Source organism: Nannobrachium achirus (assembly GCF_963921795.1).
Source record: "Nannobrachium achirus genome assembly, chromosome: 23".
Lineage (NCBI taxonomy): Eukaryota > Metazoa > Chordata > Actinopteri > Myctophiformes > Myctophidae > Nannobrachium > Nannobrachium achirus.
The window spans coordinates 22,367,771-22,385,183 of record NC_137830.1 but is presented as its reverse complement, the minus strand read 5'-3'; the positions used below and the strand labels follow the sequence as shown (position 1 = coordinate 22,385,183).

The 17,413-nt window shown below is 42.3% G+C and overlaps 1 protein-coding gene across 3 annotated transcripts in view; it reads left to right on the top strand.

Moving 5' to 3' along the window:
• Positions 1–17,413, top strand: part of LOC308309218 (putative adenosylhomocysteinase 3) — a gene marked incomplete at its 3' end in the record, with an annotated part of 91,570 nt that extends 74,157 nt beyond the window's left edge. For 2 of the 3 annotated variants that reach the window (XM_080754721.1, XM_080754719.1), the window contains exons 8-17: positions 1–104; positions 217–280; positions 2,042–2,130; positions 5,521–5,591; positions 6,593–6,687; positions 7,052–7,150; positions 10,163–10,231; positions 10,604–10,682; positions 12,518–12,638; positions 13,319–17,413. The exon at positions 1–104 is cut by the window's left edge and continues 13 nt beyond it. In XM_080754721.1, coding sequence (XP_080610847.1) covers positions 1–104; positions 217–280; positions 2,042–2,130; positions 5,521–5,591; positions 6,593–6,687; positions 7,052–7,150; positions 10,163–10,231; positions 10,604–10,682; positions 12,518–12,638; positions 13,319–13,325 — 798 coding nt within the window. Of the gene's footprint in view, positions 105–216; positions 281–2,041; positions 2,131–5,520; positions 5,592–6,592; positions 6,688–7,051; positions 7,151–10,162; positions 10,232–10,603; positions 10,683–12,517; positions 12,643–13,318 lie in introns of those variants that run through there. The other variant, XM_080754720.1, reaches the window with a different exon arrangement.

Below are 17,413 nucleotides of genomic sequence, written 5' to 3'. Positions count from 1 at the left end.
TCCAAGGCAGGCAAACTGTGTGTCCCAGCGATGAACGTCAACGACTCTGTGACCAAGCAGAAGTTTGACAACCTGTACTGCTGTAGAGAGTCCATCCTGGACGGGTAACTCACGTCTCCACAACACCACAACAACCCTGATGCCATCAAACAAATCGCTGTTGTCGCAGAAATCTTTTATCTCCTTATTGTGACGTTTTGTGTTCTCCTTCCACAGACTGAAGAGAACCACCGACGTGATGTTCGGAGGCAAACAGGTTGTGGTGTGTGGATACGGAGAGGTAGGACTCTCTCTCTCTCTAACACACACACACACACACACACACACACACACACACACACAGGTCGTGCCATGTCTTGGCCATCTGGCCAGTGATGTATATCGGACCAGTTACCCATGTATGGAGACCCCTGATACCCATATATGGAGATCCATGTATTATATAAGAAGATACCCCAAACATGCTTACTCAGTTATTCGTTAGATATACTGTATATTGTTAGATATGGGCCAATCTGGGAACCCATCGTCAAAGAAAGGGTGACACCTATCGGAGCGACTCTGAAGCTGTCTCGAGAGATTAGATATGGGCTAAAATTTAGCCCATATCAAATTTAGCCCATATCTAATCGGGTACATTTAATGTTGATGACATCAGGGATCTCCATATAAGGGCATGAAAGGGATTCTGTTAATGTGGTTCCCCTGACATCTAAGTGATGTCAGAGCGTCAAACCGAGAGTGGACAGACGGAGACAAAATGTGACCGTATTCATACTAAACTGCGACCTACGGTCACAATAAATTAAGCATTAACCAGAGTGACGTAAGGGCAGTTAGTATGTTACAGAGTGAGTGAGTTGAGTGACAGCAGCAGTGACATTAACCAGTGGTCGAGTGTGGGGTCAATCACATCAGTAGGGCTCATCCTGCAATCTGAATCTGCCTCATTAGATCAGTCGTTCTCAACCTGGGGGGGTCTCCACATTATTTTGGGGGGTCCCCACCCAGATGATTACCATACATAGGACATCAAACATTTTATGACATATATTATATGCCATTTTTGTATATATATAAAAATAAATGTAACCCTTTTCTCAGTGTCTGGCTTTTTAATGAACACAGAATGGCCACTAGAGGGCGTCATTGACACAGAATTGACACTGCAGCATATATATATATATATATATATATATATATATATATATATATATATATATATATAATTGTCAGGCAGAAACCTGTAGGGCATTAATTTTTCCTAAATGAATGCCCTAGTTGATCATACTATGGTATAGTGTCACACAAAGGTAGCAGATCCGCGAGCTCAAAGTGCGACCAGTGGTCCAGGGTCCCTGGTGGTCCCCAGCTAAAAGATGGAGCGTTAGTAACCAAATGGACCCTTATTTACTTTAACTCTTTTGAAACCAAAAGTTTCATTTTACGCTCCCCAAGAGTAAAAATATTGTTAAACATCTGCATTACTTCATTTACAAGAAGTCTACACAATTAGAGAATGTCGAAGAAGTGTTGTTTTGGTCAACGTTTGCCTGTTATCTCCTATTGTACCAACATCAATACAGCATGGAACTGGACACAATCTTAATAATAATAATAATTTATATAGCGCTTTTCTAAGTACCCAAAGCGCTTAACAACAAAGGAAAAAACAACTTTATTAGAATAAAAACAGTAAATTCAACAATTAAAAAGATAAAAGTCAGTCGGGGACTCTGGGCATAAATTCCAGACCTCAGCTGGGATAGGCTATCCTGAAGAGGTGGGTTTTGAGTGAGGTTTTGAAGGAGGGGGGAGGGAGGGAGCGCTTCTGAGGTGGTTGGGGAGAGCGTTCCAGAGGGTGGGGGCAGAGACAGAGAAGGCCCTATCCCCCCAGGTGCGGTCTTATCCAAAGATAAAATTTTGTCTTTTTGTCTGAGAGGCTAAATCTCATCAAATGGTGGCTCAAATGCTGAATAAATGATGGAACTTGATATGAAAAAGGTTGAGAACCACTGATGTATATGTATATGCTCCTCAGGTGGGGAAGGGATGCTGTGCTGCCCTGAAGGCCATGGGCTCCATTGTCTACGTCACAGAGATCGATCCCATCTGTGCCCTGCAGGCCTGGTAAGACATGAACAAACCTCATATTAGTCCTTGGGCTGGACGAGATATCGGTACCGCTGAGGGGGCAAAACCTTACCTATACTAAATAGTTTTTAGGGTCAATATAAGTAAATTAAAATATGATAGACTTTCCATAGGAGTAGCTTTTTATATTTTTTGCCATTTTGTTATTTTCCTCTATAGGCGGATTTTCATTCATGCATATCTTGTTATTGGCTCATGTTCAGGACATATTGCAAGGTTTTATATTATATGTTTGGTATTATTTTTAAGGGGACACTTTGAGCTTTAATTCAAGCCCTTTTGTGAATATGTATGATAAGTACAGTGGTCACTGGAGCTCTTCAAAACTTTAATAAGTCAGATTTTCCCACAATTTCCGCCTAAACCATATATTTTATTTTAGTTCTGTGGCATCAAGAAACATCAGAGACACAAAACACAACAACTAGAATACAGACATGACCCCAAGGATTCAGGAAATGTCTAATTTACCCACAGTATTTCATTCTGAGGTGGTTATTTTCATCCAAATTAGATACAGTCTTTTCGGTGCACGGCTCAAAAGAACATGCAAGGTGAAGAAGTTGCCAGCACTCAAGGAATCTCCTTTTCTTTTTTTTTTTAAAGTTTTATTTACCTTACAACAAGCTCAAAACGGACGCGTTTCGACCATCTAGGTCTTCATCAGCGTTTGAAGACCTAGATGGTCGAAACGTATCCGTTTTGAGCCTGTTGTGAGGTAAATAAAACATTTTATATGTAGACTATCTGCTATGAAAGAAATACATTATGCTATTTACAATTTGATCCATGCTCAGCTCTGCACCAAGCAAAGATACTGGATTGGTTTTAAAAATGTAGACAAAAGACACTGGTGTCTACATGACAAGAAAGAGACTGAGGAGAAAGTGGTACAGTCAGCTGGGGCCTCAGGGAATGCCAGTTTTTGGAGGGGCACAAGGCCAAACCGAGGTGCAACGAAAGCCATGGCCTTCTTGGCCTCCCTGAAATGTATTCCTTCCCTGATAGTAGGCTCTAAATAAACTAGTGGTTCTCAAAATGTGTAGTTTCAAGAACCTCTATAACTCTGAGAGGGTACAAATGTAACCACATTAGGTTACATTTTCACACTCCCAGAGTTACAGAAGGAGTTATATTGCATGATTGTTTGAATATATGAGCCATTACTTTGGCACCCAAGGTGATCAATCACCAGTCTGGTTTGGGACAGTGAATGTGTTGGCACAAAGAGGAGACCTGGTTAACTCCACAGCTACACCCCTGCTCATTCACACCACATAGGCCAGTAATCGGACATGGGACCTTCAGTGTCCCAGGTGGTCTCTCAGTTACGGCCATCCATTGCCTTATGGATGGAGAACAGGGTCTCCATTTACAAGCTTATGGAAAGTAGTCTTTTTGCCAAGACCAAAATCTGAGAAGTCTTGTCCATTGTAGATGGCAGTTTTAAAGTGTACTGTATGACAGCAACCATTTAAAAGAACATCTGCCCCAAATGACCAACTTTCTTAGAGCACTGGTTATCAAAATTGGGGTCCACAGAGGGAGTCTAAATGGACCCTTCTATGTCTGTAACTCTGGAAGTGTGCACATAGAACCTAATGGAAACATAATGTGGTTACATTGTACCCTCTCAGAGTTATGGAGGTTATTGAAATTAAAATGTTTGACAACCACTGTCTTAGAGCATACTAACATATCATTGGGCAGCAGTGGCTCAGGAGGTAGAGGGCAGCTTGGGAAATGGAACGTTCCTAGTTCAAAACCCGGGTTCCCCCGGAGTTGGTATCAAAGTGTCCTTGAGCAAGACACTGAACCCCTAATTGCACCCGATGAGCAGGTTGGTGCCTTGCCATGGTTTCCATCAGTGTGAGAGTAAATGTTTGAATGTTAAGTACATTGTAAAGCGCTATCCACCTGTTTCCGCGGGAGTTTACTGGAGATTATTTGGACCTGTTTGGACCACGCATCTCGTCTGGGGGGCCTCTAAATCACACTCGGCTGCGGCGCCGGAAGCTCGGTACAGCATCTGCGCAATGCACTATGGGGCGTTGGAAACTTGTGGATAATACCATTATGGTCTGGATGGGAAAAGAAGAGGGTATGGTAGCCATGAGCTGGGGCTGAAACCTGAATGAATGTTTCTCTAGCCTAGACGGTCTCATGAAGGTCATTCATATCTGCTGCTCTCTGTATGTAAATGTATTACTGTCTGTGGACCATGTCAACTTCTTAAGGAATGTGACAATCCGTATAAGTTTCTTCCAGAGGAGTCAGAATATGGCAACGAACAGTGCATAAAGACAACAAGTGCCTATAGGGCTAGTAGATCTGGCTTACAGGATAACTTGACTACTTTGTGGTTATTTAAGTGATTAAAATACTAATACATATTATACATGCTTCCAAAAGTGTTTCCTAGTTTTGACATTAATTAATTATCATACATATTCACAAAAGGGCTTGAATGAAAGCTCAAGGTGTCCCCTTAAAAATGATACCAACCATATAATATAAAACATTACAGTATGTCCTGAACATAAGCTAATAGAAATATATGTACCTGTGTCTAAAATGCAAATTTTCAAAGGGGGATGGTAACTTTAGCAGCTGATAACACCACTTAAGCTACCTGTCTGCAAGGTCTATCATATCAAAACTTAATCTAGAGATGTATAGGAATATAAAAATCACAACTAGAATTTGCCCACCCAGGTGGTACCGATATGTCAAATGTTGAGTATGAGCCTAAGGACTATATAGCAATTATTTATTTTTATAATCGTCATAATCGTTTCAATGTTGAAAAAATGTTCATACAGTATACTGTAGTTTCAATCATTTTCAAAAATAGTGGAAATAGCAGATCTACAAGCTCACAACGTCTTCACTATCAATGTTCTTTTTAAAGTATAAAGTTGTCAAATGTGTCAGTCATGTCTTTGTGTATTTAGGTTATGTGTCGTCTTTGCCATGTGCGAATTCAAAGCCTAAAAGCCAAACAGAAATGTAACTGTCAACGACAAAAACGCAATTAAATCGTTAATCACAATTATTTGAGTGACTAATCATCATGTAAAATGTCATATCGGTGACAGCCCTACATACATTATAGCATGTCTCATTTATAAAAAATAAAAAAACGTAATATACAGCCCGACAGTAACGATATGCTTATGATTAACACTTTCCGAGCCTGGCCAGAATGGCTTGTCTGTGGACTAGCCGGAAATTTCTATTATTGTATTATGATCTGAGACTGCATTCATTCATTCAGACCATCAGCGCGACCTCACGTAACACGGGTGTGTGTGTGTGTGTGTGTGTGTGTGTGTGTGTGTGTGTGTGTGTCTCTCTCTCTCCCAGCATGGACGGCTTCAGGATGGTGAAGTTGAGTGAAGTTATCAGACAAGTTGATATTGTCATCACCTGCACAGGTACAATTCTTCACCTGAATGTCTGTTTCAGGGCTCTATGCTAGGTCCTCTCATAGTTCCCTCTGCCATAGGGCAGTGGTTCTCAACCTTTTCAGGCCGCAACCCCCAAAATAATCATATTTTAACTGGGGACCCCCCCCCCCCCACCCTGACAAGCACTAAAGCTACGTCCAAACTTGGATGGTTCGAGCGACGCGATTACATACAAAGTTAATGCAAAGACGAGACGACGAGCGACTGAGTGCGACGCGAACGGGGGCGGTGCGAACGATCCGAAAGGTGCGGTGCGAACGGTCGCTTCGGTATCTTCGCCCCACTTGGAAAAATCCAACTGAAGAGACCTTCGCTTCACCCCCACTCCACCCATCGCGTCCTGACAGCCAATCAGCGTTGATGTTGTCCGGAGACACAGACACAGGACTCCCTTTTTTCTGGGTTTTTCGCCTTGATTCCAACGGGAGCCTAAGGGACATGATGTTTTTACCAACGCGGACCTGCACGACCAAAGTGAAGCGATAGAAGTGACTAGAATAGAAGAAATAGCTTCAGGTTTGAACCCAGCTTTAGAGTTGAGGAATTACATTTTGTATAACACAGTTCTATTGTGAAAATAGCAGATCTACATGCTCGGCTATTTTCACAATTTCAGCCTCTGATATTTGACAATTTGGCCAATGTTTAATTTGTCATTTTAGATTTATTAAAAAGTCCTTAAATTGTTACTTTAGAAATGTGCAGATACCCTCTATACACTTGGTTAGGGTTAGTTTACTGTTGTTAACCCTAACCCCGTTTACTGTTGAGTGAGAAAACAATGTTTCACTTTAAGTTAATAATCTGGGAGAACTTTACTTTTAACAGAGTATTTCTATACTTTGGTGTTGCTAATGTTACTCGAGCTAAACAATGTGAGCATTTCTTCCACCACTCTGTGTGTGTGTGTGTGTGTGTGTGTGTGTGTGTGTGTGTGTGTGTGTGTGCGTGTGCGCGCGTGTGTGTAGGTAATAAGAACGTGGTCGTGAGGGACTACCTGGACCGCATGAAGAACGGCTGCATCGTGTGCAACATGGGACACTCCAACACCGAGATTGACGTGGTCAGTTTACACGCTGTCATACTTAGATGAGTACAGATGCACAGATGTTAATCCTGTCAACTAAATCTAAAACATGGCGAAAAATGTTTGTCCACTGCCTTTTTGACTATGACTACCGGTAAATATATTGACGATTCTCGATCCTCAAAACATTTTGACAACATGCTACTGTATCTCTAGTAGAGCAGCTTTGGAGTAGTACAGTATGTCATAGATTTGTCATACTGTAGATGACTAGTAATGTCACAGACTGGCCACGTGGAGACTAAGATGCACACAGGGTCCACAGTCTCCACACACTGTTATAGTTTTATGATGAGAATGTTCATATTGTGATGATGATAGTGATGTTACTGATGTTTAGGCCAGTTTAAGGACTCCAGAACTGACCTGGGAGAGAGTTCGCTCTCAGGTGGATCACGTCATCTGGCCAGACGGCAAGAGGATAGTACTGCTGGCTGAGGTACACACACACACGCACGCACGCACGCACACACACGCACCCACACACGCACGCACGCGCGCGCACACACACACACACACACACAGACCAAGTACAGTGAAAGGTCAAGTTTATTAAGTATTGATGGTTCAAGTGGTTATATATCTGAAAACCCACATTAACATGCAGACCAAGTACAGTGAAAGGTCAAGTTTATTAAGTATTGATGGTTCAAGTGGTTATATATCTGAAAACCCACATTAACATGTATCCAAAATCCAAATGATTGTGCTGTCAAACAATTAAACCATATGGAATCTATGAGAAAGTTGTGGGGGTCCCTGCTTCATCTCTCTCTCAACTAAGGGGTCCTTGGCCTGAAAACGTTGAAGACCCCTGCCCTAACCGATATAAACCAATGTCGCTATGATCTCATTCTTTTAAATAAATAACTTTGTACACTGAATTTGAAAAAGCAATGCTTCTTTATTAAAACTAGGGATGCACCGTTATTGAAATGTTGGCCCATATCCCAACATAAACAGCTTGAATGTAGTGCTTTTATTTAAAAAATGTTTTTGAAAGTTTCTCCAGAAAACACTGATAGAATCTGCAGCCTTTATCGTCACAAAAGGCCTTTTCAGCTTCACATTCAAACATAATTATAAATAATCGGCTAAAACGATATATTATTCTGATGTCGGTTCGATACCGATATTGCATTTTAAGGCCAACATTGGCCGGTACAGATGTGATGACCGATTAATTGTCCATCCCAAATCTAAGACAAACTAGAAGGAATCCTGCAACTGTTTATATACTAAACCTCAGTTAGGAGCTCTGTCTCTCCTGTTTTTTTATTTAATTGTTTTAATGCACTTAATGCAGGCTTAATCTCATCGACCGTACTTAATCATCTAATACACTGCATTAACTCTGGCTTAAACAAGTCAAATAGTCTGACTCACACTGACCAGGAAACAGATTAGAGGGGATGAGTAAAATTTGCCTATGAGATAAACCCAGCTAAATATGTCATGTGGGAAATGGTTTGATTCAGGATGCATATCATAACAAGGCAAATTAAATGAACCATAATGTGGCAGAGTCGGTGCAATGCTTTTTATTATTTTGCATCGTGCTCTTAAAGGGATATTAAGGGATAACACATTTGGGGTCATTGTATTATCAGCTCAGGCTTTTGTGTCAATCCAGACCGTTTTTAAGTTGCTAGATTGAGTACTTAGATATTTGATGTTCATTTTATCAGACACTCGCCCTTCCTATATAAACCCATCATAACTTCAAACTCCATTTTAACCATGTTGGATGAATTGAAAACATGTGTTCTTGGTGTTGGTGACTGGTATTGTCCGGTGTGGGTGTGGGTGGCTGGGTGTGTGTGTGTGTGTGTGTGTGTGTGGCAATATCAGTCTCCAGAAACCTAGGACGGATATTTCCAATGAATCTAACATGGTTAGAAAGCCATTTTGAATCAAGCAACTTAAAAACTGTCGGAGGTGCACAGTGCACACATACGCCAGAGAGTATACATTAAAATGACCCCAAACAGAGTAAACATAGATGCTCTTCTCACAATGCCTCAGGCTATGCACGCTAGAACACTAACCTAACCAAAGTCTTAAAAAAAAGAATCACTCTATAATAACAACGCCAGGTTAAAAGGGGTTTAAACCTGTTTGCTGTCCTCCTCGCAGACATCCCCCGCCAGAGGTTTTTATATAAAAGTCTGTAATTGCGACCGTAGGTCGCAGTTATTTGCACTCCTATACTATCCAAACCTCCACCGGCCGTCCGTCTGGCTCTCCGTCTGGCTCTCCGTCACGTCACGTCACTCGTCACACGTCACACATTTCCCCTACTCATATCTCCGCCACCGTTGGCCCGATCCATGCCAAAATTTCCACACAAACTCCTTGCCTGCCAAACTACAACCTCCAAGGACCCCCGGAGCTCCAGGGACCCCCAGGTCCCTGGGGGACCCCCAGGTGTAAAAAATGACCACATTCAGGCCGAATTTTTTAAACACATTTTTGGACACTGCTCCTACAGATTTTGCCCTCAAATCACACAAATCGGTACACAGTATGTCTACACTCATGTCATCAACATGAACCTGTCCCATATAGCGCCACCATCAGGCCGATTTTTTCAAACACATTTTTGGACACTGCTCCTACAGATTTTGCCCTAAAATCACACAAATCGGTACACAGTATGTCTACACTCATCTCATCAACATGGATCTGTCCCATATAGCGCCACCTTCAGGCCGATTTTTTAAAACACATTTTTGGGCACTACTCCTACAGATTTTGCCCTACAATCACGCAAATCGGTACACAGTATGTCTACACTCATGTCATCAACATGAATCTGTCCCATATTGCGTCACCATGAGGGCGATTCTTGCACCAACATTTTTTAGACCCTGCTCCTACAGATTTTGCCCTTAACGCAAACCGGTACACAGTATCTCTACAGTCATGTAATCAAAACGCATCTGTCCCATCTAGCGCCACCATCAGGACTATTTTGGAAAAACACATATTTGGTGTAATTGTGGAGATAGTCGCTTATCTCCCGATTAGGGAGTCTTACTGGTTACTGTACTTACTGTACTGTGTTACTGGCAGTCTAAAAGTCTTAGAACATGTCCATGGCCCTCTTGCAGTTGGGAGAAAAATATAATCAACCCCAGTAGTAATCCATTTGAAGATTCACACAAACACAAACGGCACGTGGATGGACTCATTTTGAAAATAATCCTCCTCCTGGTGCAAAGGGAGCATCTGACAGGTCCTCTGTAGCCACAGACAGCCCAGAGAGCAGACAATACACTGGTGTCTTATAGATTAGTGAACAGCCCCATCTAGTGGCCGAAAACGGTAGGACATACAGGTACATCTTTGGCTGTCAACAGCTGGTTATGTACAGTAAGGACATACGTCTTTGGCGGGGAATGAGTTAAGGTCTCGTTTTGACTCGCTTTCAATGTCTTTTTCCGTCCAGGGTCGTCTGCTGAACCTCAGCTGTTCCACCGTGCCCACGTTTGTTCTGTCCATCACCGCCACCACCCAGGTAACACCGATAACTCCACCTTCTGCGTGCGTCCACCTTCAAACTCCACCTTCTGCATGCTCCTAATGTCCACATTCAATAACCACTGTGTCCCCACCAAATGAACTAGCCTCGCATGGCCAGACAACGTCACTGCCTGGATATTAGTCTGTGAAATATTTGAATAACTGAGCGGGGCCAGACCTAATCTGCCAAGGGCAATATTCATTTGCAATGGCAGATTCGTCTGGTTACGTGAGGATACAAATGAACCAATTATCTTTGTGTAAAAGAAAAAGAAAAACATTGTATGTTTTTGGTGATAGTTACAGAGTGTGTGTGTGTGTGTGTGTGTGTGTGTGTGTGTGTATGCGTGTGCGTGTGCGTGGTCAGGCCCTGGCTCTGATAGAGCTATACAACGCTCCTGAAGGACGCTACAAGCAGGATGTTTACCTGCTGCCCAAGAAGATGGGTGAGTGTCTTTGTCTGTCTACTACTACCCCCTCTCTCAATTTCTTTAACCCAGGTTAACGCCTTGCAGTGCGAGGCGTTGTGAGCTTGTGCATCTTCTATTTTTGGCTAAATTTCTCAGAATATGGACACACTTTTTTGTAATAATCTTTGAATAAATAAGTTGTTCAAAAAACTTAGGTCAGGATTTAGAAGGCATTTAATCAGCATCAGGTCTAAATGGTTTGATAAACAGAAAATTATTTTTCAGGTGGCACACCAGTTTCATCCAATGAAATCGTCCGTCTATCGCTACACCTGTCCGTCTCTCGGTCATCCCTCGTTTTATTTCCCTCTGTTGACATTCTAGTCAGTAAAAGGTAAAATCCTGGGTGTTCGTTTTACTTTGAGTGTAAAGAGGGACCTGGTTTTATTATACAAAATGGCATTCGTAAGGTTTTCGTCCTGAAATGTTGAAAAAAGGATAGTAATACAAATGTGTGTGCGTGTTCGTGCGTGCGTTTATGGTCATTTCATCTACACCATTGGTTCCCAAACCCTTTACCTCCAGACTCAAAAGAAAGATTTGATGTCTCCACGGGACCCAAACTGGTGAAAATAGCAGAGCTAATGGCATAGATCTGCTATTTTCCCATAAAAAAAATTGTCCACAACCCACAAATGGGTCCCGACCCATTGTTTGGGAACCAGTGATCTACACAATGGCATCACTTTGCTCCGTTCCACATGGAGCCATCTCCCCAGATCCTGCATTGTTTACTGTGTGTGTGTGTGTGTGTGTGTGTGTGTGTGTGTGTGTGTGCGCGTGTGTGCGTGCGTGCCAGCAGGTTGGCAATTGCTCTGCCTATCACTGCACCCCCTTTGTATTCATGGAGATACACACACACACACACACACACACACACACACACACACACAATGCCAAAAATAGGTCGCCCTGTCAAAGATGTCTCTCCTCTCCCTCCCTCTGCAATGGAGAGATGAGGAAAAAGAGAGGTGGACTGGGTGAAAGAAGGAATGGGAGAGGGGTGCAGATAGAGGGAGTTGTAGGAGGGCGAGGAGGGGAAATTAGATGAGAGGTTGTTTGATTAGAAACAGCGTAAGAAGAGAGATGGCTAATAGCAGTCCTAACATTATCTACAATTATCTGTCTCTCTCTTTCTCTGTCATCTCTTACTTTATTTATTCCTGTTTTGTAATTTCATTGCATATAAATATGCCTATTCCCAATTCCCCCAAGCTGAATGGGTTGAGAGGCCGCCTGGGAAACGGAAGGTCCCAGGTTCGAGCCCCGGCAATGTGTCCCTGATGAGCAAGACGCAAGACACTTAACCTTAACTGCCACAACCATTCTACAAATGTCTTCTAAATCTTTCGAAGGTTTTTGAAAAATGATTGTTTTTATCATCAGTGGTGGCTCAAACCTTTTCATGTCGAGGACCTCCAAAATAATGTGTATTTCTCGGCCGCGGATCCCCATCTCAAAATATGTTGTTTCAGGGAACCCCAAAGCAAAGATTTGAGTTAAAAAAAAGTTCGCTTTAAAGATATATATGTTCAAAGATTTGCACAGATTTTCATGATCTAAAGTATAAAATAATGATTAAAGTGGCGAAAATCCAAAGTGACACAGATGCTTTCCAGGTCTAAACGGGTCAAGCTAATCATCTGGGGACCCCCCAAAATCTTTTGGGGACCCCCAGTATGGGAAGCATTATATTTACTCTCTCTAACGGCCTGGCCTCTCTGTGTGTGTGTGTGTGTGTGTGTGTGTGTGTGTGTGTGTGTGTGTGTGTGTGTGTGTGTGTGTGTGTGTGTGCACGCGTGTGCGTCCAGATGAGTATGTGGCCAGTCTCCATCTCCCCACGTTTGATGCTCATCTCACAGAGCTGACAGACGAGCAGGCCAAGTACCTGGGCTTAAACAAGAACGGGCCCTTCAAGCCAAACTACTACAGGTAGGTTTGCGTGTTACATGTCAGTTTGGGCGAGGGTCTGCATTATCGTGGTTATTGGCACGCCAGCCTTTCTGCGGGAACGAGGCGACAGCCGAGTTCCATAGGCAGGTGTAATATTGCGTTCATGCAACAGTTGCCCTTTAAAAAAACACGTCAACTTAATTTCATTGTAATTAAGATATTCGATTGAAATTCATACATTTTTAATGCCTGATTTCACCACTATGTTCCTGAACTTAGAGTGCTGGGACAGGACCTGGCACAGCTGATGTTGATTAGACCTGTGTGGTAATGCTCATTATTCACACGGGTAGAAAGCTATTTCAACCAATCAGATTGGTTCGTCAGAACTACTCGTTGTATGATACAGCTTATACTACAATATAACTTTGTCGGTACAGTTACAGTATGGATAATGGCCACCGGATTTCGTTAAAACAAAATAAATATTATATAATTTAATATAAGCTTCAAGATGCATTGTGAGCTGTCGTGTTGCTGCTATTTGAGCTATTTTTGACGATTTTTAGGAGTGTGTTGAGAAGAAATTCTCTTCTAACTACGCCAGATTGAAAGCAATTACAAACTTGTAAACATTTAACGAACTGGACAATGGATTCGGACCGCAGCGACATGGACATTGACTAGGTGTTTTTTTTTTTTCCTCCTTTTTTTTCTAGGTATTAAGGAAAAACCAAGACGTCAAGGTGAAAAATGAAGAAATCACCAATTATTATCACGAATCGCACAGACCCACAGAAGGACGAGAGGAAGGAAGGAAGGAGGGACGGACGGACGGACGGACAGAATCGTACCACCCTCTGCTTCATACACCGGAGAAGAGGACCTGCTGACTGGAAGGGGCGTGGCTTTTTCGCCCACATTTTCCGGCAGTCATTTTTTAATTTATTTACGATGAGATGACGATTTCTTGGATAGGGAGGGGGGGGGGGGGGGGGGGGGTTGCAACAACTTAAAACTGTAACCTAACTACTCCCGCCGTTCGCCTCCCGCTAGCTTAGCTTTTCCCCTAAACATCGCCGGTGTTCTTTTCCCCCCCAAAGACTTCATTTTTGATCGATTTTTTTCACCTGTCATCTTTTGTCACCACCGTCTCATCTCTATTCGCCATAAAATACCCCCCCCTCGCCCCTTCCTCCGTCGGCTGATCTTTCATTTCTTGTTTAACTATGAATTTAATGATACTGAGAAAAGAAAATACGAAAAAAAGAGAGAAACCTGATTTAAAAAAAAAAAAAAAAACGTGTTGTGAATGAAGATGACCTCTGCAGATCTATTGACGGACGGGTTCTCCTGTTCTGCATTTTTGTTGTCTTTTTCTACTTGTGATTATGTTTTTATGTTTTGATTTGTTTTAGTTTTTTTCATTTTCTTTCTATTTCCTGCCGCAAGAGGGCGGGGCTGGGTTTCGTGTAGCCGAGAGGGGACAGGGGGTGGGATCTCAGGGTCCAATCATATCTTGGCTTTCCTTTCATCCAATCTGCTTTTTGTTTTGTGTCTGTTTTTTTCACAGAGACACTCCGTCTGTCGTTCCATTTCTAAATCGTAATCTTTTTTTGTGTGTGCATTTTCTTCCCCCCCTATTTTTTCTACATGTTATCCTCCAGTAAGATTGTATTTAGTCGGCTCCTCTTTTTTTCTTGTCTTTTTGTCTTCTTCATAGTATGACTGGACGGAAACGGTTTAATTTGCCAGGGACCCCCTGTTTTTCCCCAGCCATCTTAACACAAAAGCCACAGTAAAATCATCTCCTTCGACTATTTTTCGGTGTTGAAGTAATTGTTGCTTTTAGCCAGCCCAGCGTTTAACCACTTAAACCCTCTTAGGGAACCGGACTTGGGTTACACTGTACTTTTTTTTAAGTCTACACCAAATCTCAAATCACCAAAAATAGCAGATCTACTAGCTTTCCTCGCGATGCATTGTAGATCAGCTATTTTTGCAGAATGTTCAAGTGTTGGTTTTAGTTTCTGTTCGTTCCCATCAAGCATTACTTACTATAATGTATTAGAAGCATGGCGGATCGTGAAATCATTACGGGGGATATATATACTGTATTTAGATATTTATACTAGAAATTAAGATTTTTCTATCTTTTTCTCTTTTGTTTCCTTTTTCCTCTGCCATCTGTTGTCTGCGTTACCTTTAGGAGAGAGAGAGAGTGAGTAAAAAATAATAATAATCAAACTTTAATGTCATTATAAAGAATAAGCAATTTAAATGTTCTATGATGATGCTAAGTGTAATAAATGTACTTTGAAAAAAAAAAAAACATTCTTTGAATACTGTGACAGAGACTATACAGAAAGACAAACCAAATGTACAGTAGTTGGCGGCGGCCAGTCGGGTACTTGATCCTACCAGGTCCTCACTCAAAAGTATGTTGCGGTTGTGGAATACTGTAACAAGAAGTCAAAACTTTATTTCCTTTTCCGGGGGGAGGGGGGTGGGGGGGGTGTTGACGTGGATCAGTAGTTTTCAGAGAGAGGTCCGGGGACCCTTTGGGTTCCTTGAGGTGGGTTCTAAATGGACCCTTACAGGTCTGTTCACTCTCAATAGTTATTGAGGGTCCTGGAAATAAATAAGAAGATGGTTTGGAACCGCTGTTTTTGACTTCGAAGAAAGATAAGGAGGCTTCACAAGCAAAACCAAAAATCTCACAGGCATAACTCAACTAAGCATCGGGACCCAAACATTCATTTTTCGGATATCCACACAAGAGTCATGACTTGAGCCTTGCAGAGTTGTGTGTTTGCGGTAAAAGGGAACTTTTGTCTTGAACATTTACAAGTTCAATGTCCTGAACTGTGAAGCGTTGTTGTTTTCCCTCCTTCTGGCCATGGTTGGCGCTGCGATAACCCACACGTTGAGCGGAGTCCCTCAGGGCTCTATACTAGTGTATTTTCTGTTTTCGCTCTACATTAAATATATTTTCTGAAAATAGCTGACAGACGAGTTAAAAACGCACTGCTGCGCGATGCGTTGTGAGTTCGCATTTTCTTAGAGTACGGTACGGTTTTCCCAGAGTACGGATGCTGGGGTTTTAAGTGGTTAAGTGAAGCCCAATTTGTCTGCTACCACAAGCCAGTGGTTCTCAAAGTGGGCTCCGGGGAGACCCCCTGAGTCCTAGAGGGGGATTAGTGGTTGGTTTCCACTTTATGGGGGCTTCCAGCTAAATTTGTTCAACCGCTTTAATCCAATATAAAGTCGCTGTGTTGTTGGCTTGTAGATCTGCTGTTTTCAAAAGAAGCTTGAAAGTCTTTTAAAACATTTGGAATATTTTTTAAACCTTTTAAAAATGCCAATCTTGTATGACTTGTGGGAGTCCCTGGCAGAAGATTTAAAAAATAATAATCGGATGGTTCCAAATTGGTTCCGTTTTGTACACTCTCAAGAGTTAGACCCGTAAGGGTCCATTTGGTTCCTAGCTTTAGATTTAGACTCCCTGGAACCCTCTCTCAAGGACCCCTGGTGGTCCCCGAACCCCGCCTTGAGAACCACTGATCTACTCTGTTTGCAGAAGGGAGTCTGGGAAGTATCTGGAAAGGGGCTAATGTGACACTTGAAATGTGTGAATTGCACAAAATTCTCCGTAGACCTAACAGCTATTTTATTTTATTTTGTTCCCCCCGTCAGTGCCGATATACATGCCTAAATTCAAAATGTTGTGTCTTTCTTGTTCTTGTGAATCACAGTGATGAAATCCTAGTTGACAGCCATAGCATCACGCCTATTGTTGTACTCACCGTTTTTTTATTTTATTTTATGGGGCAAACTGGAAAGAATCCTGTATACAGTATATAGCCCAACTGCTGCGTGCCCGTATGCTACCGTGAAATCACAAGGCCCTACTGTGTCTAACCCCCCCCCCCCCCCCCCCCCCCTCCCTAAAACAATATTCAGTATGTCACATTGTACTGCTCCAACGCTGCTGTTCGTAAATTCTTTCCCCGTCTCAGCCCTCTCATCGACCTCCATAGCGCTTTACTGTCTCCTCCTTGCCTCCCGAAGTACATTTAGTTAACAATGCTCTGTGGTTTGCAGTCTTAACTCTTACCTTTGCGTGCTTGGGTGAATGGTAATTCTTCTTATTCTGTAATTGATTATGTGCCAGCATTGTGTGGTGAAAATTGCCAATCTAGAAGCTCACAACAACCAAGTAAAATGGACTGTGTCCACACTAAGGCATTTTATGAGTGGAGGAACGCCTTGGATAGCTTCTGTATTTGTATTGCGTCCCTCATCCAGTTACGCTGGCCCGGGGCCCATTCCAAAGAAAGATAACATAGGACAAGACCAAGAAGTCCACCACGTGTCAAGAGCACTCGCACACAGTGTGTATTGATGCCCGCGACGTTCAAATCAACCATCGCTGTGCTCGAACATCGTGTTATCTGAGTTATTGGCACAAATGGATTAGGACTTGTTCTCTTGGCCGTGATAAAGATTCAACGTCAGTTTGTAAACGACCAGGTTTGGGTTGTCAGACCGGCGCTCCTCCTCTCCAAAAGTTGAACCGTTTTCTAGAGTAGTTCACTCACTCACTTCTTTTTTTTTTTTTTTTTTTTTTTGCAATTTATGGAAAATAAGTCATCTTTTGGTGAACTACTCTTTTAAAACTCGGCTAAAAGAATGCTGGTCGCCAAGAGCATCTGAAGCATGATGCTCGGAGCTGGAATCTTTACCATAACAGAAATGAATGAAAGAAAGGACGTGGCAGATACATAAAAGCTGCTTTCTTTGGACACATTAAA